The sequence below is a fragment of the Protobothrops mucrosquamatus genome, unplaced genomic scaffold (genome assembly GCF_001527695.2).
Source record: "Protobothrops mucrosquamatus isolate PMUCROS unplaced genomic scaffold, P.Mucros_1.0 scaffold18, whole genome shotgun sequence".
Taxonomy (NCBI): domain Eukaryota; kingdom Metazoa; phylum Chordata; class Lepidosauria; order Squamata; family Viperidae; genus Protobothrops; species Protobothrops mucrosquamatus.
The window spans coordinates 1797454-1821387 of record NW_015386403.1 but is presented as its reverse complement, the minus strand read 5'-3'; the positions used below and the strand labels follow the sequence as shown (position 1 = coordinate 1821387).

General features: G+C 34.2%; 1 protein-coding gene across 1 annotated transcript in view; it reads left to right on the top strand.

Moving 5' to 3' along the window:
• Positions 1–417: 417 nt before the first annotated feature.
• PLCL2 (phospholipase C like 2) overlaps positions 418–23934 on the top strand; it is a 28068-nt gene continuing 4551 nt past the window's right edge. The window contains exons 1-4 of the mRNA XM_015810743.1: positions 418–2875; positions 4438–4641; positions 13927–14002; positions 19402–19511. Coding sequence (XP_015666229.1) covers positions 440–2875; positions 4438–4641; positions 13927–14002; positions 19402–19511 — 2826 coding nt within the window. The 5' untranslated portion in view covers positions 418–439. The remainder of the gene's footprint in view (positions 2876–4437; positions 4642–13926; positions 14003–19401; positions 19512–23934) is intronic.

Sequence of the window (23934 nt, the reverse complement as noted above, 5' to 3'; positions counted from 1 at the left end):
ATATTTAGAAATAAAGTGTAAAAACATGGAAATATGTTAATTAAATAAATTTGGGGGTTATATGGTATGATAATTGGAATCATAGATTCAAAACAAATACCTTAGATACAGTATGTATAAACTGTAAGATATCTCATGAAGTTATTGCATATATGGCAGAAAATGCCTGGCCCTTAATCCCAGTAATTTTCTTGGAATTCACATAACATTAAGCTACATATATATAATTTTTATATAATTTATAATTATTATAATTAGGCTACATATCTGTAATTTTATATAATTCTTATCTTTTTATGTATGAGTGAAAATAGTGGACATACTACTTACTCTTCTGCAATCTTTCCATACCGTGTAATTTAACATTTTCTCTCTTCTCTATTTCCAGGATGGCACAAAACAAAAAAGGGAACGGAAAAAAACAGTCTCATTCAGCAGCATGCCTACTGAGAAGAAGATAAGTAGTGCAAGTGACTGTATTAATGCTATGGTTGAAGGTTCGGAACTCAGAAAAGTTCGATCCAACTCTAGGATATACCATCGATATTTTCTTTTAGATGCAGATATGCAGTCACTAAGATGGGAACCTTCAAAGAAGGATTCTGAAAAAGCAAAAATTGACATCAAATCAGTCAAAGAAGTGAGAATAGGGAAAAATACAGACATTTTTCGTAGCAATGGAATTTCTGACCAAATTTCAGAAGACTGCGCATTTTCTGTTATTTATGGAGACAATTATGAATCCCTAGATCTGGTTGCAAACTCTGCAGATGTTGCAAATATTTGGGTAACTGGCCTAAGGTACTTGATATCTTATGGAAAACATACATTGGACATGCTAGAAAGTAGGCAAGATAAAATGCGCACCTCATGGGTCTCCCAAATGTTTAGTGAAACAGATATAGATCATATGGGACGGATATCCTTGGGCAAAGCTGTGCAATTTATAAAAAAATTAAATCCTGGTTTAAAAACAAATAAAATTGAATTAAAATTCAAAGAACTGCAGCGATCAAAAGACAAACCTGATACAGAAATCACAAAGAATGAATTTATTGAAATTTTCCATGGGCTTTGCACTCGTCCTGAGATCTATTTCTTACTAGTTCAGTTTTCTAGTAATAAAGAATTCCTTGATACCAAGGATCTTATGATGTTTTTAGAAGCAGAACAGGGTATGGCTCATGTCACAGAAAAGACTAGCCTTGATATTATTCACAAATATGAACCATCTCAAGAAGGTCAAGAAAGAGGCTGGCTCTCTATAGATGGTTTTACAAATTATCTTACTTCTCCAGAATGTCATATATTTGATCCAGAGCATAAAAAAGTGTCCCAGGACATGAACCAGCCTTTATCTCATTATTTCATAAACTCTTCTCACAACACATACTTGATAGAAGATCAGTTTCGAGGCCCATCTGATATCACCGGTTACATTCGTGCTCTAAAAATGGGATGCCGCAGTGTTGAGTTGGATGTGTGGGATGGTCCTGATAATGAACCTGTAATTTATACAGGTCACACAATGACTTCACAAATCGTTTTCCGTAGTGTAATTGACATAATTAACACATATGCATTTTTTGCTTCGGAATACCCCCTTATTTTGTGTTTGGAAAATCATTGTTCTCTCAAGCAACAAAATGTGATGGTCCAGCACATGAAGAAGATCCTGGAGGACAAACTATATATAAATCCTCCGAATACAGAAGAATCTTATCTGCCATCTCCTGAATATCTTAAAGGAAAAATACTAATTAAAGCCAAGAAGTTATCATCTAATTGCTCTGGGCTAGAGGGAGATGTTACAGATGAAGATGAAGGAGCAGAAATGTCACAGAGAATGGGAAAAGAGGCAATGGAATCACAGAATGTTGTCCCAGTGAAACGGTTTCAGCTTTGTAAAGAACTATCAGAACTGGTAAGCATATGTAAATCCGTTCAGTTCAAAGATTTTCAGGTTTCATTTCAACTTCAGAAGTACTGGGAAGTTTGCTCTTTTAATGAAGTCCTTGCTACTAAATATGCCAATGAACATCCTGGAGACTTTGTGAATTATAATAAACGCTTTCTTGCAAGGGTTTTCCCGAGCCCTATGAGGATTGATTCCAGTAATATGAACCCACAGGATTTCTGGAAATGCGGCTGTCAAATTGTGGCAATGAACTTTCAGACACCTGGATTAATGATGGACCTCAACATTGGCTGGTTTCGACAAAATGGCAATTGTGGCTATGTGCTGCGGCCTGCTATCATGCGGGAGGAAATATCTTTCTTTAGTGCAAATACAAAGGACACGGTGCCTGGTGTATCACCTCAACTTCTTCATGTTAAGATTATTAGTGGGCAGAATTTTCCAAAGCCAAAAGGTTCAGGTGCCAAAGGTGATATAGTAGATCCTTATGTGTATGTAGAAATCCATGGGATTCCAGCAGACTGTGCGGAACAAAGGACAAAAACTGTCCACCAAAATGGAGACAATCCTATTTTTGATGAGAGTTTTGAATTTCAGATTAACCTACCTGAACTTGCTATGGTACGCTTTGTTGTGTTAGATGATGATTACATTGGAGATGAATTCATTGGGCAGTACACAATTCCTTTTGAATGTTTACAACCAGGTTATCGTCATATCCCACTTCAGTCTCTAACAGGAGAAGCTCTAGCATATGCTTTTTTGTTTGTCCACGTTGCTATTACTAATCGAAGAGGTGGAGGGAAACCTCATAAACGGGGACTTTCTGTTAGAAAAAGCAAGAAATCCAGAGAATATGCCTCTATGAGAACTTTGTGGATTAAAAGTATTGATGAAGTATTCAAGAATGCTCTTCAGCCCATACGGGATGCCACAGATTTGAGAGAAAATATGCAGGTATGACATCCTATCTTCTTTCATAGACAATATAATTTTCCACATGCATTTATATAATTATGAATCCAGAATTTAAAAAGAATATTAGATTGTAGGAATAATAATAGTTTATAGAGGAATATTTAGGTTTTACCTGATGAATTTCCTTGATAGGGTGACTTTGGGTCAGGCAGTCTTGTTTCAGTTCAACCCACCTCACAGGATTGTAGTTGTGAGAAAAATAGGAAGAAAAAGGAGTATTTTCACGTTGAGTTATTTATAAAATAATGAAGGTGGTATAAGGTTTTTTTTAGTGAGGGAAAACTGCTTCAGTAAATACCAGTATGTAAACTTGGAATACATAGCGGTGAGGACAAGCTTTTAATTGTAACTTAACATTTAGTCAATAATTAAATGTCAGTCCTTCAGTATAAAAATTGTTGCCAGATAGTATCCTTGGGCAATTTTCCCAAAGAAAACTGGCACAGGCAATTGAAATAGCTGATGAACCCAAACACTGTGCAAACTTATGTCAATCAAATAAATGAACCTATTTCCTTATGTCAGCAGTCTGTTTATTAAGTAATTTCTTTAAAGGCTTCTTCATTAAATGACAGTTGTCTATTTTTAGCAATGATTTGCAATGTATATAAATATTAGGTACTATGTTTAGTGAAGTGATGAAGATAAGCTGATTCTATTATAGTGGGGGAAATGCTGAATCTAAATAGTACTATGGGGATCATTTTCTTTCCTTCACTTTTCTTGTATTTGCATCATTGCATTTTCTTGCCATAATTACCCATCTATTCATCCATCTATACAAAAACATACATTTAAAGAAATACTTGGAAGAACTTATCTGTATGTTTGGTGGAAAATTACGTGTGAAGAGGATATTTTCATATGTTGAGCAATTTCACAATTGTAGATACAGGCTTATTTATCTGCCTCAACTAAGTTTGAATATGTTTTAAGCTCATTTACATAACGAAATAGCAATCATTATTTCATTACTGTCTTTAATTAGAAATCAGAGTTTGAAGTAGAGCTAAGATTCAACAAATGGGAAAGATCAAAACATTTATCTCTCATATTTTTCATGGCAAAATAAGTAATTGGTGACTTTTTTAAAAAAACAACTCAGCAAAAAAACATTAAGTGAATGACCCACAGTTATTTAAACCTCCAAGCATAAGAAGATTGCATGATAAATATTATAAACTTTCAACATAGAAGGTTTTGAAATGGAGACTATAATGTAAAATTACAACATAGATACCTCAGTATTTTTCTGCATTAAAAAGCAAGCTGTCCTTATCAGTTACAAGTGAAAAATGGAATTGATTCCTTAGCAAATTTTTTAAAATTTATTTATAATATTGAGCATTTGTTATAAATGCTGCAAATACATATAAATCGTTGATTGCATAGGAAAAGTAGCTATTTTCTCAGAGTCTATATGTATATTGTTTAATAGTTTAGCTATTATAACTTCTATATTATAAACTATTTTATGTCTATTAATTAACTAACCAGTACAGTATCACTTCACCCTTTTTTTCTCTCTCTCTTCCAAATAGAATGCAGTAGTTTCATTTAAAGAGTTGTGTGGGCTTGCTCCTGTAGCAAATCTCATACAATGTATTGTGGCAGTGTCTAGCCGCTTAGTGAAATCTGATAATACAACCTTGGTTGTGGTAAATCTCAATGATCAGTATCCCACAATGGAACTGCAAGGGATTGTTCCAGAAGTTTTAAAAAAAATTATCACAGCATATGAAATGGTGAGTAATCTATCTTTTTTTTTCCAGTTTGAAATGCTTATATTTATATATCAGTCTAGATGTAGACTTAAATATGTAAGTCTACTGTTCTGCAATTCTGCAACCCCCATCTGCTGCTTGGAAAATTACCTCTATGAACATGGAGGAATTGTTTCTGGAGATTAATTAATCTCTGGGCTGCAGAGGCACAAAAATTTCCCTTTCCTATCCTCTATGGTTATTTGGATTCTTGCTGAACATGTCTAGAAATTTGAGGTTAGCATAATAACTGATTTATGCATATCAGTTATTGTAATTAAACAAAATTTATTGGACACATGCTTGCATATATCTTGCTTGGGCATTTGCTGTTGAGTTGATTTAATAATTTTGCTGCACAAATATATATAATACTGAGTATAGCTTTGTAGTTCAATAAAAATGGAAAATTATTTTTTTAGAATTTAATGTGTTACGATTAATTTCTGAACTACAAATCCCATTCTGTATTGAAATTTGTAGCTAACCATAAAGTTCAGTTTTTTTTCTAGTAACCATTTTTTTGCAGATTAGAATATCTTTTCCATGTTTAAAAAAAACTTTTAAAACCTATATACATTCTAAATTAATAGAAATACAAATATAATGCACATGGTAGAGATGATCCCACAAAGATGACTTTTTTAAATGGTTAGGGTTTTTTTAATATAAACATTTCATGCCTATTGAAATCATTGCCTGAAATAAGTGTGGTCTTAAGTATAAGTCTAGTTCTGAATATGGTTGAGTCTAAATAAAATTATTATTTAGCAAATGAGAAAGAAATTGCACTGATTATAATTTCTCAGGCTTTGCTTCCTTCCCAGTTTGTAACAGACAACTGCCATTTCTTGTGAAAAGTAAAATTTAGAGAATAATTCTATTAATTACTGCACAAGTTATAAGAGTAAAAAATGGACATAAGGGTCTTCTCCCAGCTTTTCAGATGTGTAGATTTGTAGGCTCTGTGTAAAAGGCAGACTTTTTACTGTATTTCAATATGTTGTAAATCTTGGCAACTTTAAGATGTGTGGATTTTGACCACCAGAATTCCCCATTTGTTCTGATGTTGCCCATTTTCTATATTAATATAGGAATTATTATCAGCTTTCATGACTATAAACTTAAAATTAAAAATTTAAAGTATGCAAACAAATTATATCCTGTTTTTTGCTTTGAATTTTGCTTTGAATTTTTGCTTTTTTGTGAGAGTATAAACTTAAACCAGACATGTCAAACACAAGGCCCGGGGGCCGGATGCGGCCTGCAACGTGGTTTCATGTGGCCCATGAAGCCATCCTGGAAACAGTGAGGGATTGGCCCCCGTTGCCTTGGCCCCAGCCCTGGCCGCCCGGAAGCCAATGTACAATTTTGTGGTGGCCATCTATGCTGAAACGCATTCAGTCTTAGCTCCACAAGGCCATCTGGAAACAGCAAGGGACCGGCCCCAGCCGCATTGGCCCCGCCCCCTGGGCGCACGCTGGGGAGGTGTCACCCTTTGTGAGGAATGAAGAAATGCACCATCGCCTGGAAGTGGCCAGCAAATGGCCCTTGCCTACTTCACATATACGGCTTGATGAGCTCCGAGGGAGGGGTTTCGGCAGGCTCTTCCAGTGGACCATGCCTTGGCGCTTGCCCTGGTCCCACCCCCTTCTGCCAGAGACCCTCAGATCTGTCCCACTCCTGTCCAGGCCCCCACAGGCACCCTTGACACGAACAATGTAGAGCTGCCCATGCCCACCCAGTAGTAGGCCACACCCACTCCAGCAACACCCACCCAGTAGGCCATGCCCACCCTGGCCACACCTACCCGGCCCCCCGAGGACAACCGCAGTGCTGATGCGGCCCTCAATGAAATTGAGTTACACCCCTGACTTAAACCATAAATTATTAAATTTATTTGCTGCCCATCTCGTGTCCATGGACTCTGGACAACTTACAATATAAAAATATTAGAAAACATTAAAATTATCAGTTGTAAAAAAAATCCTACAGCAAATAAAATCATTAACACAAGATGATAAGGAGAAAACTCAATTACAAAAATCTTTTTAAGACTTAAGTAAACAGTAATAAAATAAAAATAACGAAACAGTGATTATTTAAAAAAATACAGGAGATTAAGCCATAATAGATGGAAATATATGCTGAATTATAGATGAAAGGTATGGTTATTACAGCTAGTTTCAAATGAGCATTTTTACTTAATTAAAATATCTCTGGATAGTATGGAATTACATTGCACTATATTACTTTATTTTTCTATAGGGAGATTTAACAGTGATAGAATTAGTCTTATAAATTTAGTATATGTTATTGAATTAAAACATTTACATTTATTTGTTAGATTGATTGTTAGATTCTTTCATGTAGAATTGTATATGTAGTGTTCCCTATTGTTTGTTTCACAACCACCACTACTATCCTGTGAGGTAGATACAGAGACAAGGTATAGAGGAAAAAAAGCATCCTTCTAGATTTATATTTCTAAAATACATATGGTTCATAGATGACAATTTTGGAATGAACTAACAATTAAGTGTAGATAATCCATTTCTAACCAATGTGGATTTGAGAATATATTTTACTCAAAATATGCATACAATTTTGTGCTTGGTTTTTGCTGGTGAAAAGTTCAGACTGATTTTGGTTTCTGAACAAGTTACCAAATGGTCCCATGTTGAGGGCCTTTTAGGTAAGAAAGTGAAATATAAATTAAAATACAAGCAGTCCTTGACTTACAACTACATTAAATTGCTCATATTTACAATCAGTTGCAGCATCTATGGTCCATGTGATTGGGATTTGTGATCTTTTTTTGCCAATTTCCCATTGGGGAAGGTGGATTTGCTTAATCCTGCTATTTGCTTAATAACTTCTGTAAAATTGTAATAAATTTATCATGATTTATTATCACAATGACTTACAATGGAAGATCCAGTCCCAATTATGGTAATAAGTCAAGGACTGCCAATGGAGGAACATAGTTAAGTTTGTTTATATCCTTGCAATAAATAATAATGCATTATCTTGAAAATGTATTAACTTTCATAAAAATACTATGATAATCTAGACATATTTGTAGAAATTTTGAAAATATTGTGTTATGTTTTGAGTATGAATTTTACAAGAAAAATAGTTTGAATTATGTTACTGCAGAATAGATTACCTTTTTTATTTTTTGTGTTTATATTTTTTGTATAGCAATTGGAAAGCAGCAGCAAAATGTAAAAGGAAAACTGATTTTATTTTTCATTTGAACTTCAGTGCTTCAAAGAAGTACTTTGGTTCTCATATGAGTTCTATGCATTTATGCTATTTACTGCACACATTTTTAAGACTTGAAAAAAAGGATGTAGCTGCATTAAGAATTTCATTAAAGTTGTGCTGTTTTAATGGTTTGAATCATTCTTACTTTATAATAACAACAACAACAACAATAATAATAATAATAATAATAATAATAATAATAATAATAATAATAATAATAATAATAATAATAATAATAAAGTTGGATAGTAATTATATCCATTACGATAGAATTGAAACTTCAAGAAAGCTCTTCTTTTTGAGTGTGCCAAGTTTGACATATTCTAGGAATGATCATTAGTCCCTCCTTTATAAAAATCAGTCCTGTATTTGAAAAACTGAGGATGGTTCTAAGTTTGAACACCGTTTAAACAGCTGTCCAGACTAAGTCTGCTTTAAACAAAAAGAAGTTTTAAAAGGAAGAACAGAAAGTTGCCTGAAACAGAAAGTCAGCTTTAGCATACAAACAGTAAATAAGTTGGTAGGCTTTTCTTAAGAAGTCAGTAATTTATCTGAAAATGTAACTTAATTGCCTTACAGCTTATTATTTATTTTTATTTTAAATTTTAATTATTTCCCACATTTGTTATTTATTATTTATAGTACTTGAAACCAATTCTGAAGCTCTGGTTTACTGTATTTTTATGATATGATGTGATACATTCTTTTTTTAATGTTACACATTTTTAGATTAATTGGACATTACAATAGATTCACTATTTTAATCTTTGCCAACAATAGTATAATCATAACTAGTACTGTATAAGTAACACCCAGAAACATTTCCTTATATTGTCAATTTTGGGCAGTACTTAAAACAATAGAGATATTGATTCTGCTTCATTATGAATTGTCTTGGGCCTAACCCGAGTTGTATTGTAATGAGGTTACTATTGATTTTTGTCTTGTTTGGAAGATCTTTTTTTCTTCTGCATTGTACTAAATTTGATATTAAAAGCTTTTCTTAACTGTTAAGAAGAGGCCTGTACTTTTTACCAATCTCAGAACGTATTGCTACATTAGAATGTTGTAAAAATAAAATGATTTTCAGGAGAAAATGGATAGATGATTGCTATTATAAATATGCATAAAGATATAATACTCATCACATTTGGGGCTTAAATTTATATAAAATATGAAAAAAGGAATAATAAACTTGAAAAGTAAAGGCATGAGATCAGAAACAGAAAATATAATTTACTATAGTTTTCACTGCCACCATTCTGTCCTCGCAAATGTTTACCACATCAATGTATTGATTCATAGATCACTTTTGTACTTTTGCTATTAAAGTTCTTATTAAAAGATTTCTAAAACATTTTATCTTTTATTACCAGCATGATGATGTATGTATGGTAATGTAGCATGTTAACAACATGCTACATTACCAACATGATGCATGTTAAGAACACGCTTTTATTACCAACATGATGTTGGTAATGTAGCATGTTAACAATTTTATAGAGACATATTGCTAAATTTTAACAATATGTCTTTATAGCAGTTACGAATTTCTGAAAGATAATTTAGAAAAATGTGTAAAACCACCAAAGGTTAGAAAGAGTTTAGCATAGTAACAAAGAACAGAAAAAACAAAATTTGAAATTATGCTCATTTCTCCTTGCGTTAGATGATGCATTACTAATCCATCTCCAAAAGCTTAATATCTACTCCAAGTGGTAGATAGCTATCTTGGAGGTGGACAGCTATTTTTAACCATTGAACACCTCTGGAATTTTAATATATATCATGAATGCTGTCATAAAATGGCTGCTATAGAAGATGGCTTTCACATTTACCAGCTGACTGTCAAGAATATGCCTTCAAAATGATTGATGTAATTGGTATGAACAAAATACCTCTTTGCCAGGCTGCTCCAACAGTACTGTCAGTTTCACAACATGCTCTCCTTCATACTAGTTCAGGGCTTTTCAACCTTTTCACCCATTGTACCACTTTTCAGATATGGAAATATCCGAGTATCACCAGTCGCCTAGCAAGGTGTCAAAAACTTGATGACCCCCCCAAAAAAGGAAAAAAGTGATGAAGTACAGGTAGTCCTCGACTTACAACAGTTCGCTTAGTGACTGTTTAAGTTACAATGGCACTGAAAAAAGTGCCCCCCCAAGCCACAGCCGAGCAAGACACCTGCCTGCCCACCTGGCAGTGCTCTTCCTCCTGTCCGAGGAATGTTGTGAGCATTTCTGTTGAGGATTGGCAGCGGGGGTGGTGTGGTGTGTGTGTGGTTTTTATTCCCCCCATCTGATGGGTGGTTGCAGCAGGTTTTGGTTACTTCACATGACCCTGGGACACTGTGACCGTCATAAATATGAATCAGTTGCCAAGCATCTGAATGTAAATCACAAGACCCTGGAGATAAGGCAACATTCCAGCTGATTGGTGCTTCTTCATGGCTCAACAGAAGCGTCAGGATCAGCGCCGAGCTCCAGCTGGAGCCTGGCACTGAGCCTAGCGCTTCCACTGAGCCCTGACAGTCCCGAAGAAGCGCCGATCAGCTGGAAAGTGGCACTGATCCTGGTGTTTCCACTGAGCCCTGACAGCCCTGCAGCTCCAGCCATCTCTCGCTCAGGCTTGTGCGGTGCTGCCACCTGTTCAGCTCATTCCCCTCCCCCGCTACCACTTTTCTAGGATGGTCACGTACCACCTGCCAGGTGCCAATGTACCACAGGTGGTACCCGTACCACTGGTTGAAAAGCCCTGTACTAGTTTATCATTTTTTTCACTGAAAATATGGGTCTAAGGAAAGCTTTAGGCCAGTGATGGCAAACCTTTTAGAGACTGCCCAAACTGCAATCCAAAACCCACTTATGCATCGTCGAGTGCCGGGTGGGTGTGGCCTATTGGCTGGGTGTGGCCCATTGGGTGGGCATGGCTGTTGTGGTAATGGCAGACTGGGTGGGACTAAAAAGTTCAATCAATCAATTCCAACTTTGCAAGATCTTTTTTTTCCTCTACGAGAAATTGAAATTGATTGATTGATTGAACCTTTTTTTTTTTTTTACACGGTGGTGGAGGCCTAAAGCGAAAAGGTTTTATAAAACCCAGTTGAAGGCCTAGGACTGGGGCGACGGTGCATGTGCCCACAGAGAGGGCTCTGAGTGCCGCCTCTGGCACCTCTGCCATAGGTTCGCCACCACTGCTTTAGGCTATAGCCATCCAGAGTCACCTTGGAAATAAAGCTGATACTAGAAGTAATGTTTTGGTTTTCAGTATTTGAATTTCCCAGTAAATAAAAAGAATTTTTACAACATTTAACCAGGTAGGACAGACAGTTTGTCATACTGTGTTCTGCCCATGTTGATACCAGTGGGGATCATGATACATATCTCTACCACTCTCTAATGTTGTTAATAACCTAGTTTTGTGTTCCTCTGTCTGTCCCAATAATTTATTTTCCCTGGAATCAAAGACTGGTCTATAATTTCCCAGACCTTGTCCTTATTCCTTGCTTGCAATGTAGTATGTAAGGCAATCTTAACAGAAAAAAATGGGGAGTTCAAATGGATTGAAGTGGAAAACAGTCAGAATCAGGATTGGTTTGTATAAGATTGGAATCAGAAAGAATTCAATAGGATATATTCTCCAAATTTTTCAAAACATGCGTGCTCAGTTAAGCCAGGCATAAAGAGTAGGTTGGAGATGACTCAAGAAGAAAGTTATTAACGCTGAAAGCTTTTTTTAATTTTTTTGTTTTCAATTAGGATGTATTGTATAAATTCAAATAATAAATAAATAAATAATAAATAAATTGTTATTGGTTGATCATTTTTTTCTGTCTGTACAACATTCAGGGTAACTTGCAGTAATAAAAAAATTAACTGGCATTGTTTTTATTTTTTATATTTAAAATTATAATCAAGGCAAAATTAAAATGAATATCTTACAAGAAAATGTGGTTCTACATATGCCTGGATACAGAAGGAACAGTATAGTTGAATTTAGGTCCTTTTTCTAACGTAAATGAATTTGTGTAATAAAAACTATGTTAAGAGTATGTTAGACAAAAGAAAGTCAGTTTTGAACATTAGATGTAGCTACTAACCTATCAGAATTTGAATGGCATACATTTTGATACCAAATTAACTTATAAGTAATATTGTAAAATAAATTAATATCTTTAAATGCCAACATTTTATGAATTTTTCAAAACTGCATGTTCTTTTACATAGAAGGAATATATCTGTTTCAGGAAATCTTTGAACTATGGCAATACAACACCAATCACATTTTTAGATATAAATAATAGATTCAGGTTGTACACCACTGCAGGGAAATGAACAATCGTGTAGTAATCAGCATTATAAAAACAGTTATCCTTGAATTATTAAAGTCCATTTCATGCTTGTACAGGAAACTTTCACAATGGCATGTCATACATTTGTTGCCCTATTAATCTGGAAAGATTAATGCACAGTACTTTTTTTTAAGAAAAAAGACAGTGGACTAAAGAGCTTGCAGACTGACTATTACCTTAAAGGCACTGTTCTCTCCCAAAGAGGACTGAAAGATAGAATTCAGAGGAGAAGGTATTAACCATCTTTGTTTTAGGTAGTCATTATCTACTCTAGAAGTTCTTTAAAAAAAACATCATTTTACAGTGTTCAATGCCAAAAACTCCCAAGAGAGAACTGAATCCAAAAAATAAGAGCTAATAGGGAAAGCATAGAATTGACGTGTTAGGGGTATTTTATTTCTTTTCTGTGCTATTTCCAGCATTTGGTATTTTTATTCTTACTAATATTCTGATCATCTGATCTCTACATGGTTCATCATATTGCATGGAGATCCTGTGTCTTCAATTAGCTAATTGAAATACGTCTTTTGCTGACTTTATGATAAAAATCTATTATTTTTGATTACTCAAGTGTTTTGAGTTGTACTAGCATCAGACATTCCAAAATGGTTGGTTCCTAGAACTAAGGGAAAACTTCCAGGTGAAGAGGTATTCTCCACTCAAGAACAGTCTCCGTAAGTGGGATATTTTTTTAATGTGTAGAAATCTATACCTGCACAGTTAGAACCCAAATTTGAAGTTCCAATTGTTGATATCAAAAAAATACATTATCCTAGAAGGTTTTTTTGTGATAGATATAACCTGCTATATGTGCAAAAAATATTTTAAAAGAAAAATGTGAAGAGTTATAGTTCAATTTGGGGTATTTTAGAAAATACGGCTGTAATTTATTTTCAGACCTGAAGTTCAAAATATTGATAGTAACTTTTTGATAACTTAATGATTACTGCAATGAATCTTTAAAGCTGACTCTCACAAACTAGTTGTTAACTATGATGGTTCAGTAGGTCTTTGTTAAAACTGATTATATATAGGATTCTTTAAATACTTACTTTTCTTTCATTCATTAAATGTTTTTAAAACATTTTAAAAAGTGTCTGTTTTGTTGTTGCTTCCTGCATTTTTAACTTGAATCTGTAGCAGTGATGTATGTAGCATAACTCAGTGTTTTACACAAGTAGATACACCAAATAAATAAATAACTGTAGATAATGCAAAATAAAACAACACTTGTTTTTGTTACAGTACTAATTATGATAGAATCATACGGATTTTGAATTTTGGAGACATGGGAATAAATATCTGAATGTTTTAAACAAAATTGCACATCAATATTTTTAGCTGTAAGATAAATGGGCATAAAGAATCTAATTAAATAAAATTAGCTACTTACAAAGAATAAAATTTTTGAAAACTCCTTTTCTCCTCTTCCTAATCTATATAAACCTGTTTAAATTGCAGTCGTATTTCAGTGGTATATATTGTATCATTATATATACCAAAAGTTTAATCTTTGGCATCTTTAGCTGTAAGGTGTCAGAGATCTGTTGCTAATCAGGGCAGATGGCTGGTTTTAATGGGTTAATGGTTGACTTTTATATGGACACTTCAGTGTTTACAAAAGCTAACTTTGTTTTTTGCAGATGATTAATATGATAAAGATTCTGACAGAAAATGCAGATACTGTATATGAAAAAATAGTCCAGTGCCAAAAAGCAGGTAAGGAAACTATTTTGCATTGCATGCAGTTATTCTGCTACATGTTTTATTTATTTTTATTTTATTAAATGTATTTGCATCCCATCTCTTGGGTTACTCTGGGTTGTTTATATATTCTATTATATATTATATATTCTACTAAGCAGAAGAACTGTACAGCTTAAAGAATTTGAATAAACTCCAAAATTCAGCAGATGAATTTTTCAACTATGAGTTTGTATGATTTGTTTGGAATATTGTAGCAATACACTCTTTTGTTATTTTTTTTTAATGTTGAAACTCCTGAAACAACACAAATTCATTTATATTAATTCTTTGACATTATGTAACATTTCTCTACCATATCTGTTGTCATATATGGTCATAGAGGTAGCCCTCAGATTACAACCAGTGGTGGGATTCAGCTGGTTCGCACCACTTCGTCAGAACCGGTAGCTAATTTTTTGTTGCCCATTTCCAGAATGGTCTTCCGGAAGCGGCATTCACACAGAGAACCGGTTGTTCATATATTTGAATCCCACCACTGATTACAACAGTTCATTTAGTGACCATTCAAAGTTATAATGGCATTGAAAAAAGTGACTTAGGACCTTTTTTCACACTTACAACCTTTGCAGCATCACTATGATCACGTGATCAAAATTTAGCCATGTGGCAACTATCAGTTGTATTTATGATGGTTGCAGTGTCCCAGCGGAGGTCATGTGATCACCTTTTGCAATCTTCTGACAAGCAAAGACAGTGGGGAAGTCAGATTCACTTAACAACTGTGTTACTAACTGCAGTAATTCACTGAACAGCTGTGGCAAGAAAGTTCATACAATGGGAGAAAACCCACTTAACAACTGTCTCACTTAGTAATAATACTTTTGGGCTCAGTTGTGGTCACAAGTAGAGGACTGCCTGTAGTTTATCTTTAAGTTATGGTCTTATTGATAAATTTATAGGAAAAAAAGGAAAATTGTTTCTTTTGAAATATTGATTTGTAATGTACGATTAAGAATTTGCACCAGTAAGATATATATAATAGTCATTAATGTGTAAGAAACAATGATGAACAGTTCATTCAGGTAAAAGTGGTTGGCAGTGTGACTTTGAAGTTTGCCAGATTTCATTTAAACCTTCTTTTGCTTTTGTCTTTCCTCTTTTCTTATAAGAAACAGAATAAAATAATTTTAAGGAAGTGAAAAAACTTTAGAGCCTAGCTTAATATGCAACACATTTACAGTAACTCACTCTACAGTAATGTACAATTACACAATCTTTGGAACAAAACAAAATTATGTGTAACTTATGGTGGCATTTTTGCTGTTTGTGCTTAGTAGGATTTTCTGCTATAGAAATAACACTAATATTTGGATAGCCTTTTGTTTGGCTATTTTTGTATCCAGAACATTATAGTGAGTAATGGCATAAATTACCAGTTTTGTAGCTCACATAGAATTCCACTAATATGAAACAATAGGTAAAATAGCCATTGCTTTTCAATGTTTCTAATCAAGAAAAATGCATTTTCTTTGGATCATTGATTAAATGATCAGTATGGACATCTATGTTCCTATATTGTGTTCCTAGAATGAAAAAAATATTTTTTTCAAACTTTTTCTGGCATAGCTGAGAACATGTATGTAATTATACAAAATTATAGAAAACCTGAGTCATATTTGCCAGTTACATTGTGAAAAAGCATTTTCAATACTGCATAATAAAAAACTATCATAAATTTGTAATACTGACATTTCCTCTGCAAATAGCATGTTCTTATCTGTTTCAAGCTATGTGGATAACTTTGGATTTGTTTAAATATTCTTACTGCATTCTTAATGATGGTTTATCCTATTTGGCATCTGAAGCCAAAATATTGTATTTAGATTAGACTGTAATACTAAATTTTGTTTGGAAGGGAACTATATGAATTATTGTTCTACTCCTTAGAATCAGAAATATCTCACCTTCACTAAGATAGGCCTTAGACCTAAGTAGCCAGCAGTCAACAGAAATTAGGGAAGAAAAAATATTTCTATCATTTCTATGAATAGATAGGCAAAGAGAATCAATTGGAAGCATTTTTGTTCCATCACGCTTGGATTGAGTCAAGGATTAGCAACTAGGATAAGAGAGTTGTAAGTTAAAGAAAAATAATTCTAGACAAAGTAATAGACTTCTTTAAGGAGACATGTTGATAGAAGAAAATATTTGTAGCTCAGGATTGAATTGTGGGGCCCTTGGTGCTCTCTGAACTTGATGGTTTATTTGCAGATGTCTTATTCCTTCAGATTTGCGGGAGGTCAATTGTGTGCAGAGTGGGCATTCTACTCTCTGATCAGCACTGCCTCCTTATTGCTGTGATTTATAGATGCACATTCACTTTCTGCATCTAGCAAATTCATGTGTGTGTGTATGAACAGAGATTAACATCAAGATTAATACTAGACCAACTAATCAAGGAACCAGCAATGCAGACACACAAGCTAACTGTAAACAGACTAATCAAGGAACCACCAAGAATACTCTCACCAACACTGAAAAGGCAAGCCACTGGTTTATAAAAATAAGAGCAAACTACCTTCTAGCACTATGATATGACCTAGTTTGTAAGGAAACAACTGCAAAAAACCACTAAGATCAGTCATTACAATAAATGAAAGCTGAATAAAAATTATGTTAGAACTTCAAGTCAGATTAGTGATTTATAGTCTTCATTTACACTTGTTCTAACTATAATATAACTTTTTTATTTCATGAAACCAGCAAGAAAGCAGACTTAAAAAGTTAAGTAGGCCATTGTTATTAATAATGTTAGACTAGTTTTCTTCAAATGTAGTACGTGTAATTTTTGCTCTTTGCCATCAAGAGGTTGATGTGTTTGAGCCATTGAACCAAATAGTAAAAATATACTGGAATCTTAAATATTTCTGCATATGTTTATTATCCAGGACATCCTTTCCATTTTTAATAAATAATTAGTTTTACATAATAATTATGCCCAGGAGTTATAATAAAAACACATTAAAATCACTAATGAATTGATTTTAGAAGTATCATGAGATCCTCTAGAACAGACATGTCAAACGTGCGACGTCACATGACATTGCACAACGTATCGGAACAGTTTTGCCATTGCCAGCAGTGGGGTGGGCGCGGCTTTCGCGTGACACATCCGACCCGTGGACCGGCAGTTTGACACCCCTGCTCTAGAAAGAACCTTTGTAGTGATTTATTGCACTTTGCATATTTTGCCACCATAAATACAAGGGGAACTCAGTAAATCTCCTTGTGATACAAAAGTTGTACCAGAGGTGCCCATAAGAATCATTGAGTATTTCTTTGTAAAGATAATTACAGATATACTACATTGAACAACTTGCTTATGATTGAGCAATGAAATAAGCATCCATGAGGTAAAATCTGATGTTCTTTTACTTTCGTTCAAGAGTCCTCTAAGTCGGGTCCCCAACCCCTGGTCCATGGACCAATACCGGGCCGCGGTATGCCAGCAACCAGTCCGCACAAACAAGCAAAGCCCCATCTGTAGGATGCAGGCAGCACAAAACCACACATTTTCTGGTCTGTGGAAAAACCTTTCTCCAAAAGGTTGGGACCTCTGCTCTAAGTAACCTGATAGCAGAATAAAATGTTAAATTGGGACTAGTTATTTTTCTTTATAATTCAGAAATATTTCACTGCCTACCCTTTCTGAGCATTTGGTAGGGACTGTCCCTAGAAATATCTGTGACCTGCATGCATGTGCCCAGATGCCTGTTTCTGAATATACATGATATCGGACAATAATGGGTAGTTTTTATATAAAATACATTTTATTATGTATAAAAGTTATATTTAATTTGGTGGTATTACTATTTTTTAATTTAACACACGTTTTTAAATGCTTTCTAGATAAAAAAAGAGATTGCTAAGGCCAATATGGGATGATTCTAAGCTGTAGTTAAGATATGATTTTCATTCATAAACCGCTCTGGTATTATTGTAAAAAATGGAGATTTATTTATTTTTTTCTCTCTTGATGTTCCCAACTTACAAAATACATGAGTCAGCTCTGCACACAGTCTGGTGCTGAAATTGAAAGCATGTTTACTATAATTTATTTTGTTTTGACAAGCAAAAACTTAAGATTTGTGTCAATAATTTATTTTAGCAATATAAGCAACATGATTGGCATCTCAAAATACAGCACATCACATTTTACTCCTTTGTTATGGAAAAATGGAGAAAGGGGCAAATTGGATGCATCTGTATTATTTCTTTATTGCTGCCATATAATTAATAGGCTTAGAATTCTGTCTTCCATCAACATAGCTTACACAAATAAAACATTTTTAGCCCAAACTCAGTTACGTTTTTTCACTATGTATTAAGCAATCCATCTTCCTTGTTCTAAGAAGGGCAACTCCGGCAGAGAATTGTTTGTATTTTTTCTGCAGGTGAGGAGACTATGATTTCAGACACAAGTTCAATATTTGAAGCTGTTTTCTAGTTCTCAAGCCTCTAAAATAGTTCTTTCTAACACCGGGCAGATAGAAAAGTAAATGTGCTGAAGTTGACTAAGAAGTTAACAAGGGCCAGGTCTCCAGTTAAGTGATGTGGGGCCCTGTGGCTACCAGTAAATTGCCACTAATTTCAATGGAAGGAAGCAATGCATTAAATGCAATTGAAGATAAAATATCATTTTATTTTAAAAGCAGTCTGACAGAGAGCCTCCTGCAGAGAACTGTATACACCCTCCCTTCATTTAGTGACTGTAATCCAGGGGTGTCATGTGATACGGCGAGTTTGACACCCCTGCTGTAATGGCTTCCAGTGACTATGAAGTCACTGGTTACTGCTGGGCAAAGAGATTGCTTAAACAAACCCATCTCTTCCAGAGCTGCTTTCTTCTGCAGTGGAATGCTTCCCTAAAACTGTGCTAACTGAAAATTAACAAGCTGAGCTCTGTGATCTTAATTGAACAGAAGCCTCCAGCTGACTCGTTCTGCTGCCTAAAACTGATCAGAACTACCCCAGGCTTCTCAGGCCAAGCTATTTTGTTGTAAATGTTCCAAAAATGATTTTGCAAATGGTCACTGATTGAGGAAGTAGCTAACCAAGAATAGCTAACCAAGAACTGACCGAATATGAATTCTTTTGCAGTGTCTCTAATTTCTGAACTAAGAAAATGTGCTGAGATCCCTTTGTATATAACATTTAAAACAAATTATTTTAATACATTTACAATAATAGCATAATTTAATTTTATTCCTGTGTTTAATATATTTTTCTAATTTTGATAAGTCATCGATTGATAGGAAATTAATAAGTATGTTTCCTTTTTAGTACAAAAAAAATATAGTAAAAAGCATTAAAAGTTGAATAAGAAGGTTTAAATATTTCTTATTCCCCAGCAATGGAGTTCCATGAGAACTTACAAAGTATAGGAGCAAAGGAAGGATTGAAAGAGAGAAAACTACAAAAAGCAGTGGAGAGTTTTACCTGGAATATTACCATTTTAAAGGTAACATTTGTTTATTGAAGTTTTTCCTATCATAAGTTATTCTCTTTAATTAGTTACTAAAAGAAAAGAAGAATGACATGTCAGGTATTCTACTGAGATAATTTGGTGTTGTTTCAAAAGAACAATTGATGCATAAATTTACAGAATATTATTATTATGTAAATAATAGTAGGTGCAGTCTGTGTTACAGCATCAATTGAATGTTTTTTGACTATTTGAGCTGATTTTTTGAAAATATTTTGAGGAAAGAAAAGGATTTAGATAGAGGAAATGGTGACTTGAGCCATAAGGTAAGGTGATGGAATAGCATCAACCGGTTCAGGTGATATATTCCTGCAAGGGCGGATGAGCAACAGTTCTCCAAGAAATGCATTTCTGAAAGGTGGCTATCTCAGCCCAACCCATCTTGCAGGGTTGTGGAGAAAAAAAATAGAAAGAGGAAGGAGCATTATGTATCTTTGCTGCCTTGCATTACTTATAAGCTAATAAATGTGGGATAAAAAGCAAATAAATAAATAAAAATACAAAGTTACTGCAATAGGGAGCCCTTCATAATGAAAGCTTCTGTTTAGAAGCCTGGAATGGTGAAAACTAACTTTTCTGAGAAGTGATAGAAGTGTTAAAGATATTGCAAAGCTGTCTTATATTTTTTTAAAAAAAGAAGCAGCAGCAGCTGCACTAACAGTAACGGAGTTGAGAAATTAAGTACTTTTTCAGTCTGTAGCAAAATTCATCAATAGAATTTAATGATTTAACCACAGAAGTTAAAGTATTAACAGATTTTCTTGTTTAGTAATGGAATATGCTTCCTTCATGCTTCTCTCTCTGCTTAACTACAGGACATTTCCCCCGTAGGTTCTGGCTGAATATAAAATCATACTGTAAAGTAAGCTTTTTTTAGAAAATAAAAATTGAAGCGTACAATTAAAATGCAAAATTATTCCCATTTATCATCTGGAGTGTCTTTGATTCACCAAAAGGAAAGAAGTGTGACAAAATTAGTGCAGCTGCTTCTCTGTATTTACCATCTAATTCAATCTCTATAAATTTTTATGGACAAAAATTCCATTTGTTTCTGAAGGTATCTATGCATTGAACAGTGGGATCTATTTTGATAAAATAACATTTCATGCTATTTATCTTTCTATCCCACCATATAAACTTCTGAAATCCTTCTTTCAGTTTTAAAAAAATACTTCAAGGTTATTCTGCTCCTGTTGCAGAGCTTTTAAGAATAGTTAGTACACATAATTTACCTTGTCCATATTAGTTATATTGTTTGTAACGGTAAACTAAAATTGATTGATTTTTAAGAACAGTGGCTTATTTTGAATAAACTTTTCTCAGCATCTAGAATCCATCTGTATACTTAGTTTTTGTTTCCAATAATATGATGGGATCAGCTATGCAGAAATTGGAACTTCCTAAATAGTTCCAAGGCTGCTGCATGTTTTATAAGCGCTTGCTCATTGGTTCTGAAATAGTTTGAAAGATACATGGTAGCATTCAATTTCTGGGTTGGAGAGATGTACAAAATGTTCTGAGTTTGAAATTTTCTAAGCTCAAACATTTGATGCTAAAGCATTTTGTTTTGATCTTGGGGCAATAATGGGACATGGTTTTGAGTGTTTTCGCATTCCACAATTAACTTCTGCTGTTATATTCTTCAGACCAATAAGATTTAGAAAGTACATTGGTCAATAAACAATTATGTTCTTTTTGCTTGTTTGTTGAGCTTTGTAGGCAGATTGCCAAATGTAGAGAAGTTAGTAACTAGCGAAGTGTATTTTTATAGTCGTACTGTTCATAAGTTTCAAAATAATACATTGCTATTAATTGAGTGATGTGATTTTGCAGAAGACATTGTTTGCTTAACTGTTGCTTCTGTTGCTTGCGATTGGAATTTAGAATATTGAAGTCATCCCTTGGTCTCTTTCTCTGTAGATTGACTGGTGGAGCACTCTGCAGAAATCCTGTCTATTTTTGTAAAAAATGAAGGAGCAAAAGGCATTGTTTCCTATAATGAAACACTAACTTTTTGAATTTGTTCCAACATAGCCCATAGAAATATTCCTTTACTGTAAAACATTCTGAATATGACTGTTCTATTTCTTGCAGGGAACAAAACAAAATTGACAAAATTGGGTTTATTCTGTCCTCCTATTGGTTAATTTAATAAACTTTTTCCCTGGTATCTTTTTGTTTTGCTGGGTCAACACAGACAGGAAAGGCATTCATTTGGAAATTTAACCTGAAAGCAAAACAGGCTCATAGAGGCTGTATGGACCAGCGCAGAATTTGTTCTGCTTATGTCACCATTATCATTATTCAAATATAATTGCTTAGAAATATACATATTGAATAAAATTATGGTTTTGCACACTTGTGATAGAATTTTTAAAATAATTTAAATTTTTATTAATTACAATATTAATATTTATTCAAATTAAGTTAGAGTATTAGGAACAGGTACGTAGATAATAAATTGTACTCATTTATTCATTTAGTAGTGTTCTTAAAGTACAAGTAATGTACTTAATATTTACAGTCTATTCATGATTATGACCAGTACTGAAGAGTTAATTTAATTCTTGTGAGACCAATTTCAAAATCATTTTTTGTAGAAAATATTTGCAAGTGCAGACTTGTCTATGAAAAATGTATTATAAAACATGAATGTTTTTAATGTTGGTGTCTTCAAAAGACAGGAAAACATGCTTGGCTAATAATAATGTGTAGCATGATCTAGAATACCTGTGGAAAGGTACATTTAGATTCATATTCTTAACTGATCTACAAGACCTTCTTTAAACTGGCTGTGTAGGACATTTCTTTTTCCTATGCAAGAGTTACAGGAACTACAATTGCAAGGAATTTGGTAAAGAAAAAGATTGTTTATCAGCAAACATAGACTGTGTAACACTTAAAATATTTATTTCTGCTCTAGAAAGCAATCTGTCATAGCCTAATTGGACTAGTGCACAAATAGAAGACACTAACCATATCTCCTCTTTCCAGTTCACAAGAAGTCAGGCTCTGACTGGCTTTTCCTATGTGCCCAAAGTAGTGGGTTTTATTTTATTTGTACTAGCTCAGTTTGTCTAATTCAGGGGTCCCCAACCCCCAGTCCTTGGTCTGGTACCAGGCCACGGCATGCCAGCAAGTGGTCCGCACAAACAGGCAAAGCCCTATCTGCGGGATGCAGACAGCACATAAAACCACACACACACCCTCTGGTCCATGGAACCGGTCCCTGGTGCCCAAAAGGTTGGGGACCTCTGGTCTAATATGCTTGCTTTTCTCTTAGATAAACTCCTTCACCCCAAGTGGTTATTCTGTATTGAATCAGGAATGAATAAACAGCATGCACATGCACACAAATACACACACTGCCCTGGGTCACTGGTTGTTGCTCTCTGCAGCCATTTTTCCTGAGCTACTGAAATGATAAAATGCTGTATCTTTAAAAAACAAACAAACATAGATCCATTAAGGATCTTCAAATCCAATACTACTATCGGTTGCAGCAGTCTCCATCTTCTGTGTCAAAGCCAATATCTTTCAATCTCACTGAGAGTTTGCATCATGGGTACATGAAAGAATTTGAGGAGCACATTTAACATGCAGAATGACATATGGTTTCCATTGTCCAAATGTTAGATATGCGCTCATTTCAAGATACTCCTGAACCATGGCAATGTTTGATATATTACTGGCCAAGATAAGTTATTCTGCTATAGATGTGAACTACCAGCCATTGTCCCATATCAATCTAAAATTGGATAGCCAATTATTTGCTAGTTGCTTCTAAATTCCCTAATACTTTGAAATAACCTGGTTTACCAATAATGGAAGTGAACAAGCCTCAGATGAAATAATAAAGTTTTTGTTCACTTTAGTTAATAATTAGATTGCAAGTGCTTTGCAGATTCAATTCAAAATACAATCCACCAGCTTAATTTCAGCAAAAGGCAAACTTGATTCATGACAAGTAATGAAGAAAAATAAATAAAGTATGCACTACTGATTTTTATGGAAACGATTCTGATAAAGTATATGATTCACTTATTCTACTATGTTTTAAATTAACTTTCTTCTTTTTTATGGAAAAATAAAACAAAGCAGTTTTATTTTGACAAAGAATTCACTTAAAGTGAAAGTTGTACTGATAAATGTCTCTTACACAACAAACTAAACTGCTTCTGTGATTCTGATTTTTCCGTTTTACCGTATATACTCGAGTATAAGCCGAGTTTTTCAGCCCATTTTTTGAGCTGAAAAATGCCCCCCTCGGCTTATACTCGAGTCAATATTTTTCCCCAGTTCTTTATGGACTTACAATATCCGAGCACCGTTTAAAGGGACGCCGAAGGCAGACGGTGCCCAACTGCGCGCCTTTCCCCCTTGGCGGGGTGGTCTTTTG